General features: G+C 47.4%; 7 protein-coding genes across 7 annotated transcripts; 3 read left to right on the top strand and 4 right to left on the bottom strand.

The window, feature by feature from the left end:
* Positions 1-195: 195 nt before the first annotated feature.
* TRVA0_028S01156 (uncharacterized protein) lies at positions 196-2,451 on the bottom strand (the record flags this gene model as incomplete). The annotated part of the gene is made up of 1 exon (XM_076685744.1): positions 196-2,451. The coding sequence occupies one exon, from the start codon at positions 2,449-2,451 to the stop codon at positions 196-198; it is 2,256 nt and encodes a 751-aa protein (XP_076540035.1).
* Positions 2,452-2,990: 539 nt separating this feature from the next.
* On the bottom strand, positions 2,991-4,900 carry DUR3 (Dur3p; the record flags this gene model as incomplete). Its single annotated transcript, XM_076685745.1, has 3 exons — positions 2,991-4,417; positions 4,675-4,707; positions 4,768-4,900. The coding sequence occupies 3 exons, from the start codon at positions 4,898-4,900 to the stop codon at positions 2,991-2,993; spliced, it is 1,593 nt and encodes a 530-aa protein (XP_076540036.1).
* A 1,309-nt stretch (positions 4,901-6,209) lies between these two features.
* TRVA0_028S01200 (SDR family oxidoreductase) lies at positions 6,210-6,959 on the bottom strand (the record flags this gene model as incomplete). Its single annotated transcript, XM_076685746.1, has 1 exon — positions 6,210-6,959. The coding sequence occupies one exon, from the start codon at positions 6,957-6,959 to the stop codon at positions 6,210-6,212; it is 750 nt and encodes a 249-aa protein (XP_076540037.1).
* Positions 6,960-7,679: 720 nt separating this feature from the next.
* SWT1 (mRNA-processing endoribonuclease) lies at positions 7,680-9,035 on the top strand (the record flags this gene model as incomplete). Its single annotated transcript, XM_076685747.1, has 1 exon — positions 7,680-9,035. One exon carries the CDS (start codon positions 7,680-7,682, stop codon positions 9,033-9,035), a length of 1,356 nt encoding a protein of 451 aa, XP_076540038.1.
* Positions 9,036-9,052: 17 nt separating this feature from the next.
* TRVA0_028S01244 (uncharacterized protein) lies at positions 9,053-10,066 on the bottom strand (the record flags this gene model as incomplete). The annotated part of the gene is made up of 1 exon (XM_076685748.1): positions 9,053-10,066. The coding sequence occupies one exon, from the start codon at positions 10,064-10,066 to the stop codon at positions 9,053-9,055; it is 1,014 nt and encodes a 337-aa protein (XP_076540039.1).
* A 1,033-nt stretch (positions 10,067-11,099) lies between these two features.
* TRVA0_028S01266 (uncharacterized protein) lies at positions 11,100-11,924 on the top strand (the record flags this gene model as incomplete). The annotated part of the gene is made up of 1 exon (XM_076685749.1): positions 11,100-11,924. One exon carries the CDS (start codon positions 11,100-11,102, stop codon positions 11,922-11,924), a length of 825 nt encoding a protein of 274 aa, XP_076540040.1.
* A 2,642-nt stretch (positions 11,925-14,566) lies between these two features.
* Positions 14,567-16,120, top strand: HXT13 (sugar porter family MFS transporter; the record flags this gene model as incomplete). The annotated part of the gene is made up of 1 exon (XM_076685750.1): positions 14,567-16,120. The coding sequence occupies one exon, from the start codon at positions 14,567-14,569 to the stop codon at positions 16,118-16,120; it is 1,554 nt and encodes a 517-aa protein (XP_076540041.1).
* Between the last annotated feature and the right edge of the window lie 397 nt (positions 16,121-16,517).

Consider the following 16,517-nt stretch of genomic DNA (forward strand, 5'->3'; position numbering starts at 1 on the left):
TTTGCAAATTGTTCCGATGGCTCATGCAGGAACATACAGGCAGTGCAACTGAGGCCCATCGAACTGCTGGATAATCTTCGATGTATCGCTTTAGAGTTGTATATATGCATAGTTATACAATTAGTTATGTGAAATAGAAAATGCATGATCTAGTTCAGTGAGAATAAAGTACTACCAGGTACCAGGTAGAGGTTATTATTGCATATCTTGTAGCACGCCCTTGGCCTTTTGCTTCCAGTTGACAATCTTACTGTGGAATGATCTGTCCTTGTCATCTAGACGATGGCTGTAGACTACTGCAACGGTTAGTCCAGTGACTAAAGCCCAGACCCATGGCTTCTTAATGATGGGGACATCGAGCACATAAAGCCACCCGACTTTCTCGAGACTGGGATCGTCATCGTCCTCTTCTGGCGCTGCTTGGATGACATTGCCTGTGCTTGACTTGCGAGAGTGCCCTAGGTGCCCGGTTTCTTCCTCCCGCTTAAGCTTGGTGAGCCCTTCCTTTAATACACGCTTACGCTTGGGCTTGCGCCGTCGCAGCACAGCCAGAATGGTGTCACTGTCCGGACCAGAGGTACCTTTAGAGAAAAAGAATACTTTTGAAGAGGCCACACGCACAGTGGAGCGGCCGTCCTCTTGTAGCTTAATCTCGGGCCGGTTGCCGACTATCCACTCCTTGCCTGCGGGGTCGATTAAACTGTACTGCTTACACTTGAGTGGCTTCTTGCGGCCGGAGACGTGCAGCTCGCTCGAGATCTGGACGCACTGGCCATTCCATGACTGGACCTCGCCGCAGGAGATACTAACCGAGAAGGAATCACCACCGGCCGCCGTAGTACCGTTGAGCCGACCCTGTCGAGTGACAGAGATGGATGCTTCATGAGTGTCCTGGTTGTTGAATGTTAGTGTAAATGCATTTTTCGATTCAGAGGAGGGTTCAGTGTCGATGTAGTAGCTTGGCGCCATGGGTCGCGAGATATGTCGGTGGTCCGGGTTAGTCGTCATGTACATATCCTTGGAATACTTCATAATGTGGTATTTCCAGTAATTTATCGACGTTTCTTCGACAGCCTCAGAGCAAGAGGAGGACGAGGAAGCGGCTGTTGCCGACTCTTGCACCGATGATAGAGCACTATGACTTACCGGGGGGCTGACTCTCCTACCACGAATTGTGCCAGTAGCAATGTTATTTCGCTCAAATTTTTCATCGTCGTCGTCATCGTCTGAAGAACTGAAATCGCTGTCAACGTCTCCCATAATGTTTGCACCTGCGTTTCGTGCTGCTTGCACTAATGGGTTGTTCTTAATTGCGCCTTTTACGCCGGGGAAATCGACAAACTGCGTGCTGGTGCGACTAGACTTCTTCTTGTGCTGTTTTGGCGATGCCTGCTTAAACTGTACGTCTTTTGGAGGTAGCGGAGGCAGATCAATAGGGTCCGTAGGGTCTCTGACTGGGCTGCCAGAATTTGAGTAAGGAGAATAATGCCCAACAGAAGACCTAACCGGGCTGCTAGAGTTTGAGTAAGGAGAATAGTGCCCAACAGGAGACCTTGCCGGACTGTTTGGATTCGATGAGATATAAGGGTTGCTGCGAGTAGGAGACTCTGGCAGTGTAAGATCGGCCGTCGCTACGCTGAGAGCGCTCCCCACGGGCTTTCGTGCGTTGTTGCGACGTTGTTTAGACGACTGCACTTCAATCTCCTCCGGAAGAATCATACTGACTTCATCCTCAGTCGTGATTGCAACTGGCGGAGCAAGGACAGGCAGCGGCGGCGGCGGCGGGGAAGGAGTAGGAATTTGCGGCAGGTCGCCACGCTCCACTTTCGTTCGGCTCACGCGAGATCTTTGTTTGTTTTCAATGGGATCCAGTCCCTCGTACTGGCTTTTATCAATGGGCCCTTGCAAAGTGACCCGTCGGCTTCTCTTTACATCATAGTCATCATCATCATCGTCCTTCTCAAGCTTGTCCCTCAATGACAAATCCTTGATCGGAGGGACTGGAGGCAGCTGGTCAAGCTGTAGCGACATGCCATGCTTGTGTCCCTTCTTCCGGTTGGACGGATGGGGCTTGCTACTGCTCTTATACGGACTGCCACCAGGAGAAACAGGGGCATGACGATAACTTGGCTCAAAAAATGCGCTAAACTCAGGAGAAGGAGTCATCGTCGAGCTCGATGAGCTAGAAGAGTCATGGCCTTTGCCAGGCGGCGGTCTCGGACCCCTTGGACCAACTGATACCCTCCGTGAGGCAGACGAGCCCACCTGTTGCATGACATTGCTGAGATTCTCTGTCGAGCTATTGTCGAGATTAAGCTTCGGTAAATGCGGCGCCGTACCCACAGGTTTTCTCTTGATGAGGCTCGAGCTTCTGTTTCTGCCGTTCCCAGTCTGCGGGTCCACCGAGATCAAACTAGCATTATCTTCCGAATCGAGATTCTCATGGAACATTTTTCACCCCCCCAAATTCGCAAGTGTCCCATTGAATTTCAAGTCCCAAATAGCCAATGCCAATCACTGAGATTTAGTAATGGTGGCAAGTTAATAATGAAATAAAGGCGATTGACAACCGCCCTATCTGGCTTGTGGTGATCGATTGTCGTCAGCCTCCTTTTTTGTATTTGGGACGCTTGAAATTCATCGGGATCGCCGAGCATAGCCCCAAATCAAACCGCCTTCCGTACTGCTCATCGCGTCAATTGCCCCATTATGAACAATTTCATCTTTTTTAGTGCTTTCAATAGATATAAATCATAGGAATGTAGCTTGTCTCATTATACGAAGCTGAAATGAACTATATCGCTTTATTTCATTTCAGTTTATGTCATCGGCCGATAATTCTACAGTGTTTATCATCGATCTGCATTGATGATCAATGCTAGGCGGTTTGATAGTAGATCGAAAATCCTGAATTCAGCATAACAGAGGTAATTATTATTATATTATTTTGCAATCCACGATTATCTATGTACAAATGAATGTCGTTCTCATTAAATTAGCTGGTTCTTTTTGGTAGGATAGTCAATGTCAGCCTCAGTGACTGGAGTTTGAACTTCAACAACAACACCCGTCTCGTCGTTGTCGGCGAAAGGAGTCAGTGGAGCCTCTGGCTTCTCGAGAGCAGTGAATGGAGTTCCCTTGACCTTGGAGTAAGTGTATTCGATCGCAACCCTGATAACAAACGCTGCGAAACCAAATACGATACCACCAAATGGAGCAACCACAAAGGCGCCAAAAGCACTCCAATCATCAACATACAGACCTTCCTCCAAGATCATCAGTTGAGCGCCCTTATATGCGTCGCCATAGTAGGCCGCGCCGAAAATGAAGACAGAAAGGATACCTCCGAGACCAGATACGATCACTTCGTAGCCAGTCACCCAGTAGAACTTCGCAGAGAGACCCAGGAAGAGCACTGGAACCACAGCTGCAGAAATCAAGTCGGAAATGAGGTAAATCTGAAGAATGTTTGGAGCCTTGAGGGCAACGACGATAGATGGGGCCAGAATAAGAATAACAATAACTCGCACCCAAACGACATGCAGCCTATTGTGGAAAATGTCATTGGAGATGGTCGAAGCCATTGCCGACTGCAGACTGTCAAAGGCAGCAGTACTGAGGGCCACGGTAAACACGATAACAAACCCAACCACCCAAGCAGGCATCTGCAGCAAGACGACAAAGAAGGTCATAGATCCGTCAACATCATCAGGGCCGGGGTAGAGACCAGACCACGCAGCCAAAAGACCGGTGCACCCCACCAGAGTCAAAAAGATAGTCGTGATAACAACCGCAATAGTAGTACCAATGTACAAGTCCCTATCGCTTCGCGAAGCAAAAGTTCGCAGCCAGAACCCAGACAAGAAACAGTCATTAGTAGCGATTGCGACCGGCAAAATGTAGATAAGCTGCCAACCCAGGGTAGAGGCCTTGGTGAGACCAGACGACTCAATGAGCGAACGGTCAATTTTAACATATACGCCCATTGAGATAGTGCAGACGATCAAAAGCAGCGTTACCATGGCTCCCTGGATGTTATCAGTGAAGAAAGAGGTGGCGAAACCGCCAAGCGCGGTGTAGATAGTGGTAACCACACTCTCAATGATAAGGGCAGGAAGGGCATTAAGTCCCGTGAGAGCCTCAATAGCCAACTGGATAGCACTCAGCTCGGCAACAAGGTACAAAAACATGGTCGCGATGGTAAAGAAAGACAAATAGAGCTGGGTGATGATTCCATATCGCTGTCGAACCCACTCTGTCAACACAAATCCCTCAGGACATCGTCGTCGAATAGACGGACCAACGAATGCGAAAAGCATCAACGGAAGGGACGAGCTGAGTGCATAGACTACCAGACCCTGGACGCCAGCAACTGTAGCAATCTGTGGATAAGTCGTCAGGATACCACATCCCATAGCTAAAAAAAACATATCAGTTAGCAATTTCAAACATCCCCTTCGAATAAATACTACGATACGAAAGGGGTAAGAGCAGACACTATTCTCACGCAAGTGCTAACTTGTTCGAGTTCAAACGGTATAATCTCAGCCGGAAGGAGCCTTCGCTCCAACCCGCACCCGTCGTAACTGCTCAAAAGTACTTTTCGTCTAAGTTCTTTTGAAAATGGTGAAAATAATGTCGCTCCTGAGTATCTGAAAAAAAACGGATACTAACCGGAAGCGACAAAATTAAACGCCAAAGGAATGGCTAGAATAAGCTGTTAGTAAATCAACATACAATCCCTCCCCCTCCAGACTGGTTACCCACCCTTTTGGGTCTTGTTACTATTCAAGAAGTTATTCTTTCGCTTGATCCACGCTACAGCGCATCCCATGACGAGGAATGCTCCGTACGTCAAGTATATGACGGCGTTAGATGCCTGGGAAGATGGATAGCCCATTTTTTCTCGTATTGTCGAACTAGTTAGCAGAGTAAAAACTTTTTCCTTGGTGTGCCCTTTATATACTCAACGGTTCAATCTCGAATGGCGCCGCATGGGTAGGATTCGTCCGTCGCGCGCATACGTCGATGAGACATTGTTTCGCGCCGATAGCCGCACGACGAAAATTTCACGCTTCGCAAGATTCATCTGAGTCCTACCTACCTCAGAGATCTCCTCTTTTCAACTGCATATGTAACTATCGTATTTACTCTGTGCTGTAGTGGCTACTACTTGTGACCCCGAATTTTGGTACTCTGGCTTTTCTATGCATAGGCGTTGGATGTATTTGAAGAAAATCGCGTGAATTGAAGATTGGGTTGCTTTTTCATCTGGGTCAAACCGCAGACCCGATTTGGGTGAAAAAACAGGACTGAATGTGGGACCGGTTGAAAATACGACATTCCCTTATCCATTTCTCTTGTGATTCCGTTTTGTGGGGATTGTATCAGCTGAATGAGGACTGATTGCTAAGGATCTTCGAATGCTCTATAACTGGCTGTTGAGGTTTAAAATTTTTTTAAGAAAAATGAGTGAAGGGGGGAGGGGAAAGGATATCATTTGATACCAACAGTGATCTGTATGCGTACAACAAAGGTGAACTTTAAATTAATACGAATAGCATTCGTAACTTGATGAGTGATACCAAATACTATCCGATTAGTGTATATTTCAGTAATATATTGGTTGCATTTGGAGATACGTTCTAATATCGATAGTATGTATACCTAGGATTTCCATTTGAGATATGCCACTGTGACCGCGTAATTTCGGCAGGGTTGCACGGCTGAAAATGAACGCCGATATGAAAATTGAAGCCAAAATGAGAAAAATAACTCTTGGCGCCTACAAACGCTGATAACCGTTTAATTCTATGCTACCAGATCATTTGTTAATTATCTAGAATATCTTCGGATGAAGGCAAATTATTCGTGTAGTTATTCGGTTTATTCGGTTTATTCGGTTTAATGATAGCTACATAATGGCGTGCGTACTTATTCAAGGATTGTTTATCAGCCTGGTACAAGTGTAGTGATATTGACGTTTAACGTCACGCAATAGTTAATAGAAAGCTACGGGGACGTGTAGCTGCTTTTCGGTTTATCGCCGATGGAGTTAAGACTAGCTTCCCCCTGAATGCACCAGTACCTGTACCTGCGATACCTACATAGATCTGCAAACCCTGCAGCATTACAACTCTCAGAGAACGGTTCACTTAAAACAGGTTTTTACCCCATAAAAATAATTTCAGTAAATATATAAATAGAGCCTATCGAGTAGTATAACCACCGTTGGCAAAGATAGTCTGGCCAGTGATCCACCAGCCCTCAGTAACAAGGAATCGCACAATTGGTGCAATATCCTTGATGTCAGTTAGCTGACCCTTGAGAGCCTGCGACTTATGGAAGGCCACAGCTTCTGGCGTCTCCTGGCCATAAAAGAATGGAGTGTCCATAGGGCCAGGTGCGACATTGACGACAGAAATATTCTTATCAGCAAATTCCTTAGAGGCTGCCCGGGTATAGTGCTCAACTGGCGCCTTGGATCCGGCGTAAAGAGAATACAACCCGGTGTAAGCGGCAAGGAGGGAGGTTACAATGGTCACAATTCTGCCATTCTTGTTGAGCTTAGCACCAGCCTCCTTAATGAAGAAAAAGGCAACCTTCGAGTTGACATCAAACATCTGGTCATACTCGGCCTCACTAAGCTCAAGAATTGGCTTCTTGAGAACCTTTCCCACAGTATTAATTGCAATGTCGACACCTCCAAACTGCTTAATGGCAGTATCAAACAGCTTGGTAATCTCAGAAACATGCTCAAGGTTACCCTGGACGGCAATAACTTTGGAACCCTTGCTCGACAGCTCGGAAACCAGTTTGTCAGCCTTGGACTTATCGCTGTCAGAGTGGTAGTGGAGCACAAGGTTTGGAGAGCCAAGGTCTGCGAGTTCTCGGGCACACAGAGCACCAAGGTTCTTAACACCTCCAGCAATAACTACAGTCTTTCCAGAAAGTGACATCTCTTTTATTCACTCAATTCTTCATAAAGTATACTGTTATTCCTCTACAAGTGGTTACTCTAAGTCCCCTTTTATAATTGAGAGACCCCAGCCATCGGGGTCCAATCTTATGGGCGCCCGGCTGGCCTTGTCTCTGAGTTTATTATCCTGGAGGGGTTTATGTCCGTTGACGTCCGTGAGGCGGCTCTGCGTGCTTGCGCGCGCATGCAGACCCAACCGCCAACGCGGCGGAAATAATGGAGTGCGGCTCTTCTACAGTGCGAAACAGAACGTATAGGTGAGAAGTGAAAACTAGCACATATGGCAGAGCAAAGCAGATCATATCATGATGGCAATGTTTTTCCCCGTATCATCTCCGCTGCGGCGGTCGATTACAAGACCGCGGCGCCGTATATAGCGAACCGTCGGAAAACCCGGTCAGACCCCCTCTGGGGTGCTATCGATCGAGGGATCCCAGTTGAAAAGCGACTGCCTGAAATTGATTGATTGAGTCTCAGGATGGAAATAAGCCTCTTCACTGGGCTTCCGCTCTAGACTTACAACGTATTCAGTATCAAATACCTTAAATTATACATGATGCCCCGTATGTGAAGTCAATTAACAACTTGGACATAATTAATCAAAGCGGGATACCCGCGCGCGGGTGATCGCGATCCAAATCATCTACAGATGTATGAAGAGGACTTTAATACGATACCAGCGTAGTTCAGCGTGCCAAAGATGGGAGACGCCATGATGATGGACGTAGAAGATCCGTCACAGCTCTCCGAGATCAATACTGTGTTGGATGAGAGCAGGCGCCATACAGTTTCACCAGGCCAGGCATCTCGTAGTAGTACTATTAGCACTACAGGGGCCATGGGATCGGCTGTAGTATCGCAAGAACATCTCAAACCCATACTCGTCGTAGATACCAACTTTATCATTTCTCATCTAAGGCTTTTAAAAGAGCTGAAGGATTTGCATGACCAGTACGGCCATTATATTATAATTCCATTCTGTACGCTACAGGAATTAGATCATCTCAAAACTTCTGACCGGGTGACTAAAGAGAAGACTAGCATTGGCGTGTTGGCGAGAAACGCCATTAGCTGGATCCAGAGCTGCCTGGCGAAAAGAGATCCAGCGGTTGTGGGCCAGAGGTTGACCGAGATCGAGAACGTAAACCTTCGTGGGGATGATTCGATCCTCGACTGCTGCCTGTTCTTTCAGAAATACCGCAATGCGCTGACAGTGATCCTGACTAACGACAGAAACCTTGCCGTAAAGGCTCTGGTGCATGATATCCGTACTGTGAGCTTCGCTAAGGACATGACAGCACTCAAGATTGCGCAAACGGTCAAAGAGGAGTTTGATAGAGTAGTACAGAACGACCCAAACAGTATCAGAACTGTGACTATGCCTCAAAGACTGTCCAAGCCTGCCCCGGCCCCAATTAAAGTGCAGGAAGAAGCGCCACCAGATATTGTCGACGACAGTATGGATATAGATATGGAGGACTTTGTCAATGCCAGAACCGAGCCAGTAGTGTATGCGCCTTCAGTGGGGCTAGAACATAGCATACACGCGGACAATTCAACTCCCCGGCGGCGAGAACCCGAGCCTGAGCCTGAGCCTGAACCCGAGTCGCCACCCAAGCCGATTAAGCGAAAGGAATTGAGTGAATTTATTCGCGAGTTTGAATCATCAAAGACGGCGAGTGCCCTTTCGGAGTCCATGGAAGAATATCTGTTTGCTCAGGTCGTGGCGTGCGTTGATTTCCACATGCGCGAGGCGTATGAGCCATTCGAACTCAACTATTTCAAGTACAACCCTGACTCCATCCGCAATACTGAAGATCTTTTAGAGCTGTTTAAACGGTTCAAGATTTCTGTGTTTGGCCAGCTTTTGCCCAGCGCAGTTCTGTCCTGCATCAAAATGTGCCCTCCTATTGCCCGCACGAAGGATCAACTGCACGAAATTGTAGACGCCTGGGGCGCAGTGTGGCTGAACCTTTCCCAAGGGGTTTACGACAAGGCCGAAGTCAAGGCCAGCATCCAGGCATTAAAGTCTTATATCAGCAATTTCAAGGAGTAGTTCATATATCAAGACAATCATATTCTTCTTGGCGGTTTCTTCTTCTTGCTCATCAATTCCTGGCGCACTCGTTTAGCCCTGCGACTGGGAGAGACAATTGATGTACTGATAGTGCTCTGAGACGGCTGCGATGTCATGTCGCTGTATGTCCGTTTCTTGGTAGGCGTAACCGGCTCAATAGAGGAGTACTGTGAAGAAGATGCCTGAGATTGGGTTTCTGTAGTGCTCTGGATGCTTTCATTGTCATGCGTGCTGGCAGTAGTGATATCCCAGTATTCCTCAAGAGAAGAAAGAATCGTCGCCGTTTCGGGATGCTCTTCTTGAAGAAATTTCTCCTTGAAAGATGTCCAGTACTTTTTATTGTCAAAGAACTTAAGCTCCTTAGCCATCTGAATACCGAATTTGTTCTCGATTAACTTCTTTTTTTGAAGCTCATCCTTATAGTGCTCTTTCTCTAATCCATCGGCACCAGACTGGAAGTAATATGTTTGTAGTACTTCGCTATCGATAAGTTCAAGTATCACTTCTGTTCGCTCATCCGGACTGCATTTTTTGAGTTCGAATATCCAGTTAAGAGTTCCAAGGTTCTCAATCGGCTGCTGCACGGCCAGTCTCAACAAATCACTATCCAATCCGCTCTCATCACCTGGTTGATCTTGCGGCTCGTCGGAAGGCGGGGTTTGTACTGGCGAAGATGGCGGGTCTGGGGTACGAAAAGGATCGGCCTGGGTTTGTTCCAAATCGACACCGGTATTATCTCTCGAGACCAAACTAATCTCGCCTTTGAGTGCTTTTTGGATCTCTCGTAGAGCACTTTGGGCACTTCTAATGCTCTTATTGTGCTCGCTTACGAGAAACGGGCATACTTGCGTCCCGCGCTGGCGTATCTCGTCGAGGTCAAGCGATTCGCTCCACAACGAGTCTATATCGGTCGCCTTGACCTCGTAGCTGCATGACTCGAAGTCAAAGGAGGAGCTTATAAAGACCCTCTTGCCCTCTAGCTTCCTCTGGCACCAGCGCTTGACTACCATGCCCTGTGTGCTGTGGATCCTTTTTGTGAAGGCATCGGAATAGCGCGCGGATCAACACCAGAAGACACTGCATGAAAGGGTCAAAATAGCATTAGGCTCCGGTGGGACGATATTAGCCTTCGGCAGTGAAACGGGGCTGAGGTTTTACTTTAATTTGTATATGATAGGGGTATATAGATAGTGTAGAGCAGCGGACAATCCATTGAATATATATATTTTATTGTCGTCTCGCTCAATGAAGCTGACCACCGATAGACCTGGCAATGTGCCAACTGAGACTGAGCCGCTGTTGAGCTGGCTTGATGGTGTAGAAGATTACCAAACAGCTCGCGGGTCATCAGATTCCCTTGAAGCTCGAGAATCAATTCGATCAAGCACCAGTAATGGAAGCGTCGGCTCAACATACCATTACAACCACAAGATCCTTCATAACCAGCATGAAATGTTAGAGCAGCTGAGCCGACTGGAGGCGCAAGTGACTGTCGTCGCTGAGGAACTCCTGGAACGACAACCACTAAGACTCATAGAGCAGACCAGCATTGGCCAGATAGTTTTTCTTGCATTGTCGACACTTTTAGTCGGACCCCCCATTGCTATTCTTGTTTACAAATACCTAAAGTTCCTCCTTGGCTGGATAAAGTAAATGTACATTCCTGCTTCTTCAACTGGTCAGCCAGTTACTACTAACCGTGGCAGAATTCTTATGAACAGTTAAATCACCAATTCTTGTGTATCATTGTCTATTTATTAGTTACCTGGTATTGACAAATATAATGTACCTTAATGGCAATCGTTACCTACCGCTATTAGTGTACTGGCAGTGAACTCGAAGCAGGACGCTCCCTTCTCTCCGCCAGTCATCAAATCGAGACACAATTCTCCTCGCCGTCAATAAAAGGATGAATAATTGTGAGTAGTGGCAATGCCCAAACATCCTTTGGGGTGTGAGCAAATCCTGGGACAACACATATATGGCTAACTCAATCTCGACCATAAACAAGGTATAACCCATCTTTCCCCAATTGCATATACAATGCTCGTGGCACCTCTCATGATCGCGCTGGTATTGATATCGGCAGCGGAATCAAGATTGGGTCTCTCTTTATCGACGATCAAGGTTCTACGTTCTAGAGCCTGCAACCCCGCCGCGACTGCTGCATGGCTGCCGTACACAGGCGTTCGGATACAACGGGAGCTGGAATATCATCCGAGGGGTAGCAAAGAAGTTCAGCATCGCATGATAATTACTTATTGCAAGAGGGGAACCGTTGAATATGAACTGGAGTACCCCATTGCAGCCTCAATGGATGTCGCATGGAATCACACTGTTTGTCCGGCTGTATTGACGGAACGATCCGAAAGCGATGTACCCTGTACGAAATTAGCGCGGCGAAAGAAATACGCACTCCGCCAGCTATCAATATACAGACCGGGGGCTCTAGTGGGCGGGCTTTTCCAATGCCAAAAGAGCGGCAGCAAATGTGTTCCGGCAAAGCCATTGGTTGCTGATTCGGTGCTTAGCCATTGGATGCAGGTCAAGAGTGGACATAAAATTGTGTACAGGATCCCCTACTTCAGAACTCCCGATGTTCTCGATCGTTTTTATGCAATGAACAGTAATTGGGCACAGCTTATCAGTGAGACGGAGCAGTACGACTACCGTGGAGGAGGAGATGGCCGCAGCATCCTTGATCGAAGCGCTGACTCCGTTGCGTTGATGTTAACTGCCCTCATCCAAGATGTTGCACTTTCTGAGGCCAGTATTAGTGGTCAGGTGGAGCAGAATGACACAGCGCTGCGGGATGGACTTAGACAAATGATAGCATACGTGAATGCTTATTTTGATCAGTGGAAGTAGGAAACACATTATTCTATGAAAATACGAACTCCACCTATAGAATATGACAAAATATTGTTGCATCCTTATGAGCTTTATGTAATCGTATTACAACCTGTCGAATGCTTTTAGGCCGCATTGTAATTGACTACCCGGTATCAACAATACAGTTATAGTTTGTGTTTCAAATGGACCTAAAAATCTCCACCTGGTCGAACATTATGAAAGAACATTGCGGGGAACGGTGAAGTCGAAGCCAATGCCCCACCTTGTCGTAGAGATGCGGTAGACGAGAGCGGATCGAGGGTACTGGAACCGAACATTCTGCGATCTCGGACCTTTAACGATCAGTGTCTCAAATCCAAAAGATCAAACGGTCTTCGTACATGTTGGGTATTGTGTAAGTGTGTGTTGAATTCGTACATATGACTACAGGAGTGGCGAATGCTCTACATGAATCCCAGATGATACTGTATTCCAAACTGTTAATATTGACAAAAGAGGGGCATGGAGGGATAGGTGGGGAAGGTGCATTATGAGCATGCACCCGCCCCTTATGCAACGCATTTACAATTAATCCGGAGAACCCCCTCCCCCCACCTTCCGTTACGGGCCGCGGGCATGGCGTTGCACTACGTCACCCACCAGCATATACTCTACTCTAAAGCCTTCCTGTCCTTCCAGTGAGATTTGCCATAATAGACCAACATACATTGTCGTGATGAAAAGACAAAAAAGTTGATAGACGCTACATAAACAATCGATCCACAAAGGGCTCTCTCTTGTTGGTTCAATCTCTGAAATTATATGGTTCCTGGAATATGAGGAAACAAAAGATTGGCCGGAGTAATGAGCTGAGAAATCGGCAATATTAGCGGGCAATGCAGAATTGCCTGCAAGTACCGATAGTACATATATGGTAAGTAAACTTTACGTAATTGTTATACGAGAGTTGAGTATACAAGTGTAGTAATTATGGCGCAGAGATGTACACTGGGATTTCACTGAATAAGGCACACTGGGTCAGATCTTACTTACCCCTCACTGTGCAGCTACCCCTTAAAGGAAGAAATTTTCTAAATGAAACAAGAACGGCAAAAAGAAACAGCGCAAGTCGGCATTCCATGCTGCTTCGTGCCCTCATATGTAAGCTGGATTGCATTTCTAAGCAAATGGGTTTTGGCCTTTTTTTTCGCGCGTATCTTAGTGGAGAACCATGTTGAAAAAAGGTAGCTCTTTTGCAACCTCTGAGACAGATGACGGACGTTTGTTTCGCAATTAACCCCTATCGACTGATCGGACAAACCGCCTGCCATTTTAGTCAGAAACCGTTGGAAGGATGTACGAGTTCTCCGAGAAAACGAATGCTGCCTCGGCATCTCACTTGGCGCTATGTCTGATTGTCACCAGCTGGCCATTTGCGGTGCGCCTACAATACATCCAGCGTTACATGATCGACAGACTTTTTATTACGTAGAGCACATTGGCAGTTATGCATGACTGGCAATAATGCCCAATGCGCCATTTTTTATATCCGAAAGCCGTACGATCGTTGGCCCGAAGTTGCAAATGAAGCCTTGTTTTGCCTGCTTCAGATGTCGACTACTAGCGTAGTCATGCTGGAAGGTGACAAGAGGTAAGCCACTCTTCCCCGCGTCTCTACCGATAGTTTGCCGCAATTGAACGGTTTAGCTAGTCTGGGGTACTTACATTTTCCTCGGCCGCGGGGTATGCCATCCCATTGCTCGGGGATAGCCCTCTTCTTCTTCGCAGAATGGAAGTGTGTGTGGACATGTGCCCTGACGTTCAGTAAGGGGTCAATTGATGGCTCCATAAAAGTCTCTTGAGACATGTGGGGCGTATTTTCCCTCCCCCCTATTTTTTTTTTCTTGTACCGCTTGGAGCATGCAGGACCGGTTGAAGTTGCTGGGTCTCAATTGGCCCCTCCCTTCACCCCCACTTTGAAGAGAAGTACCAAAGTCCAAGCTGGTTGGATGGATGGAGGGTCTTGGACGGTATTTGACGGCGTATGGCGATTTTAGACACCAAAAATACGGCCCAAATACGACCTCATGGACATGTATAGTGTACATGTGTTTGTACAGAGTGATTGGTCGAACAATTGGCAGATCGACTTAATGGATGCGCAATGTGCCGCGTGTGAAAGTTCATGTACTTTGATCAGATAGACATCCTTCAATTACTGCAATTGCGGTTGGAGAATTGGCGGACATTGGCGGGGCATTGGTGGGCACTGGCGAATCTGTGTGTAGAAACGAACATAAATCTTCACCCCCGCCTCTCCTTGATTCTGTAGATGCAGGAAGGTCGTGTGTCTTTCTCGTACTTTCGGCTCATTCATGTACCATACAGTTAGATATGCTTGGCGGGGTAAGTCCTGAATTCCATAGAAAAAACGGCGACTCAAAAAGCAATGCCCTTCAACCGTTCTGTACGGCGTCCTTCGAATAACACGAGGTACTGCCGTCGGCAGCAATTAAGAAAAAAGCACTGCAAATGGTTAATTTTATACCAAAAATCCAAGGGCCGCAAAAGAAATCTGCCCTTATTCAATTGAATAGCCATAGAGGTGGTATGCGTATAAATACACCTTGCCATTCCGTTTTGCATCGAAGAAAATCGGCTTGAAAGCTGCGTTATCAATGCTTCGAATTTACAATCCGTATATCGTGGCGTTCATCGCCACCATTGGAGGTATGATGTTCGGTTTCGATATCTCTTCCGTATCCTCGTTTGTGGGCCAGGAACACTATAGGAACTATTTCCACCACCCATCCTCCCTTGCTCAGGGCGGCATTACCGCGTCCATGGCCGGTGGTTCCCTGCTTGCCTCCTTCTTTGCCGGTTTCATCTCTGATAAGTTGGGTCGAAAGCCCACCATCCAGATCTCCTCTGTTATTTGGATGGTTGGTGCTGCCATTCAGTCCTCTGCCCAGAACCAGGCTCAGCTTATTGTTGGCCGAGTGATTTCCGGTCTCGCCATTGGTCTCGCCTCTACCCAGGTTCCAGTCTACATTGCGGAGATGTCTCCAAAGAACATTCGAGGTCGATTGGTCGGTATCTTCCAGTGGGCTATCACCTGGGGTATCATGATCATGTTCTTCATCGGCTATGGCTGCTCCTTCATTAATGGTGTTGGCTCTTTCCGGCTTGCTTGGGGTCTCCAGATCGTGCCAGGAGCTCTTCTGTGCTTGGGTATGCTCTTCCTGTCCGAGTCTCCACGATGGCTCGCCGCCCACGACCGATGGGAGGAGGCCATTGAGATCATTGCCAATGTCCAGGCCAAGGGTGATGCCAACCACCCAGATGTTCTTATTGAGGTCGAGGAGATCAAGGAGGTCATTCGAATTGAGCGGGAGGCCAAGAGCCTTACCCTCCTGGATCTATTCCGAAAGGATTCTATCAACAGAACCATGGTCGGTGTTTGGGGACAGATCTGGCAGCAGCTTTGTGGCATGAACGTCATCATGTACTACATTGTGTACATTTTCCAAATGGCCGGTTTCGAAGGTAACCTTGCTCTTGTTCCGTCTGCCATTCAGTACGTCCTTAACATGCTTATGACCGTCCCGGCTTTGCTGTGGATCGACAGTTGGGGACGACGACCAGTCTTCTTGGTTGGTGGCGTGCTCATGATGATCTGGTGCTTCTGCGCTGCTGGTTTGCTGGCCACCTACGGCGTGCACATGCCAAATGGTATCAATGCTGATAATCCAAACATCACCCTCATGATTCCACAGGAGCACTCCTCTGCATCTAAGGGTGTCATTGCTTGCGCCTACCTGTTCGTCGCCTCCTTTGCTCCAACCTGGGGTCCAGGTATGTGGATTTACTGCTCGGAGATTTTCCCAATGAAGCAGCGAGCCATTGCCAACGGTCTTACGGGTGCCGCCAACTGGGCCTTCAACTTCGCCCTGGCTATGTTCGTGCCGACTGCTTTCCAGAACATCACCTGGAAGACCTACATCATTTTCGGTGTCTTCTGCTTCTGCATGGTCATCCATGTCTTCCTGCTCTTCCCGGAGACCAAGGGCAAGACGCTTGAGGAGATCGACCAGATCTGGGAGGAGAAGATCCCGGCTTGGCGATCTGCTTCATTCGTTCCGCGACAGCCATCCATCTCTGATGTCAAGGCGGTCCAGGCTGCTGGTTCTCTTAACGAGAAGGAGGTCAACGACGTAGCTAGTCAGGTCTAATCATCTCTCTCTCTTTGTCACTCAATTCATTTTCTTTCTTTTTTTTTTGTCGTTTGCCTTATCTCGATATTTTTTTTGGAGAATAGTAATAGTAATAATAAATAATCAATTATATATTACTTTCCAATAGTTTCTCCAGGATATCGATCGACTTGAACGTGGATCCGGTAGTACACTACCGATACATCGTACAGGTAGATCAGGGGTATTCGGACTCCACGCAAGCATGGCCGGCCAGCCAGAATTAATCTGGACATCATTAACGATCACGTGCTAATATGTCTCAACGGCAGCTGCGCGCGCCTGGAGCGGATATCGGTCATATGGCAGTGTCGCAAATGTTCCAAACCGAATTAATAATAACGACAGGCCTAAGCCGGCTACCAAATGACTATTC

This window comes from Trichomonascus vanleenenianus (assembly GCF_965637985.1).
Source record: "Trichomonascus vanleenenianus strain CLIB 3782 genome assembly, contig: TRVA0_028S, whole genome shotgun sequence".
Lineage (NCBI taxonomy): Eukaryota > Fungi > Ascomycota > Dipodascomycetes > Dipodascales > Trichomonascaceae > Blastobotrys > Blastobotrys vanleenenianus.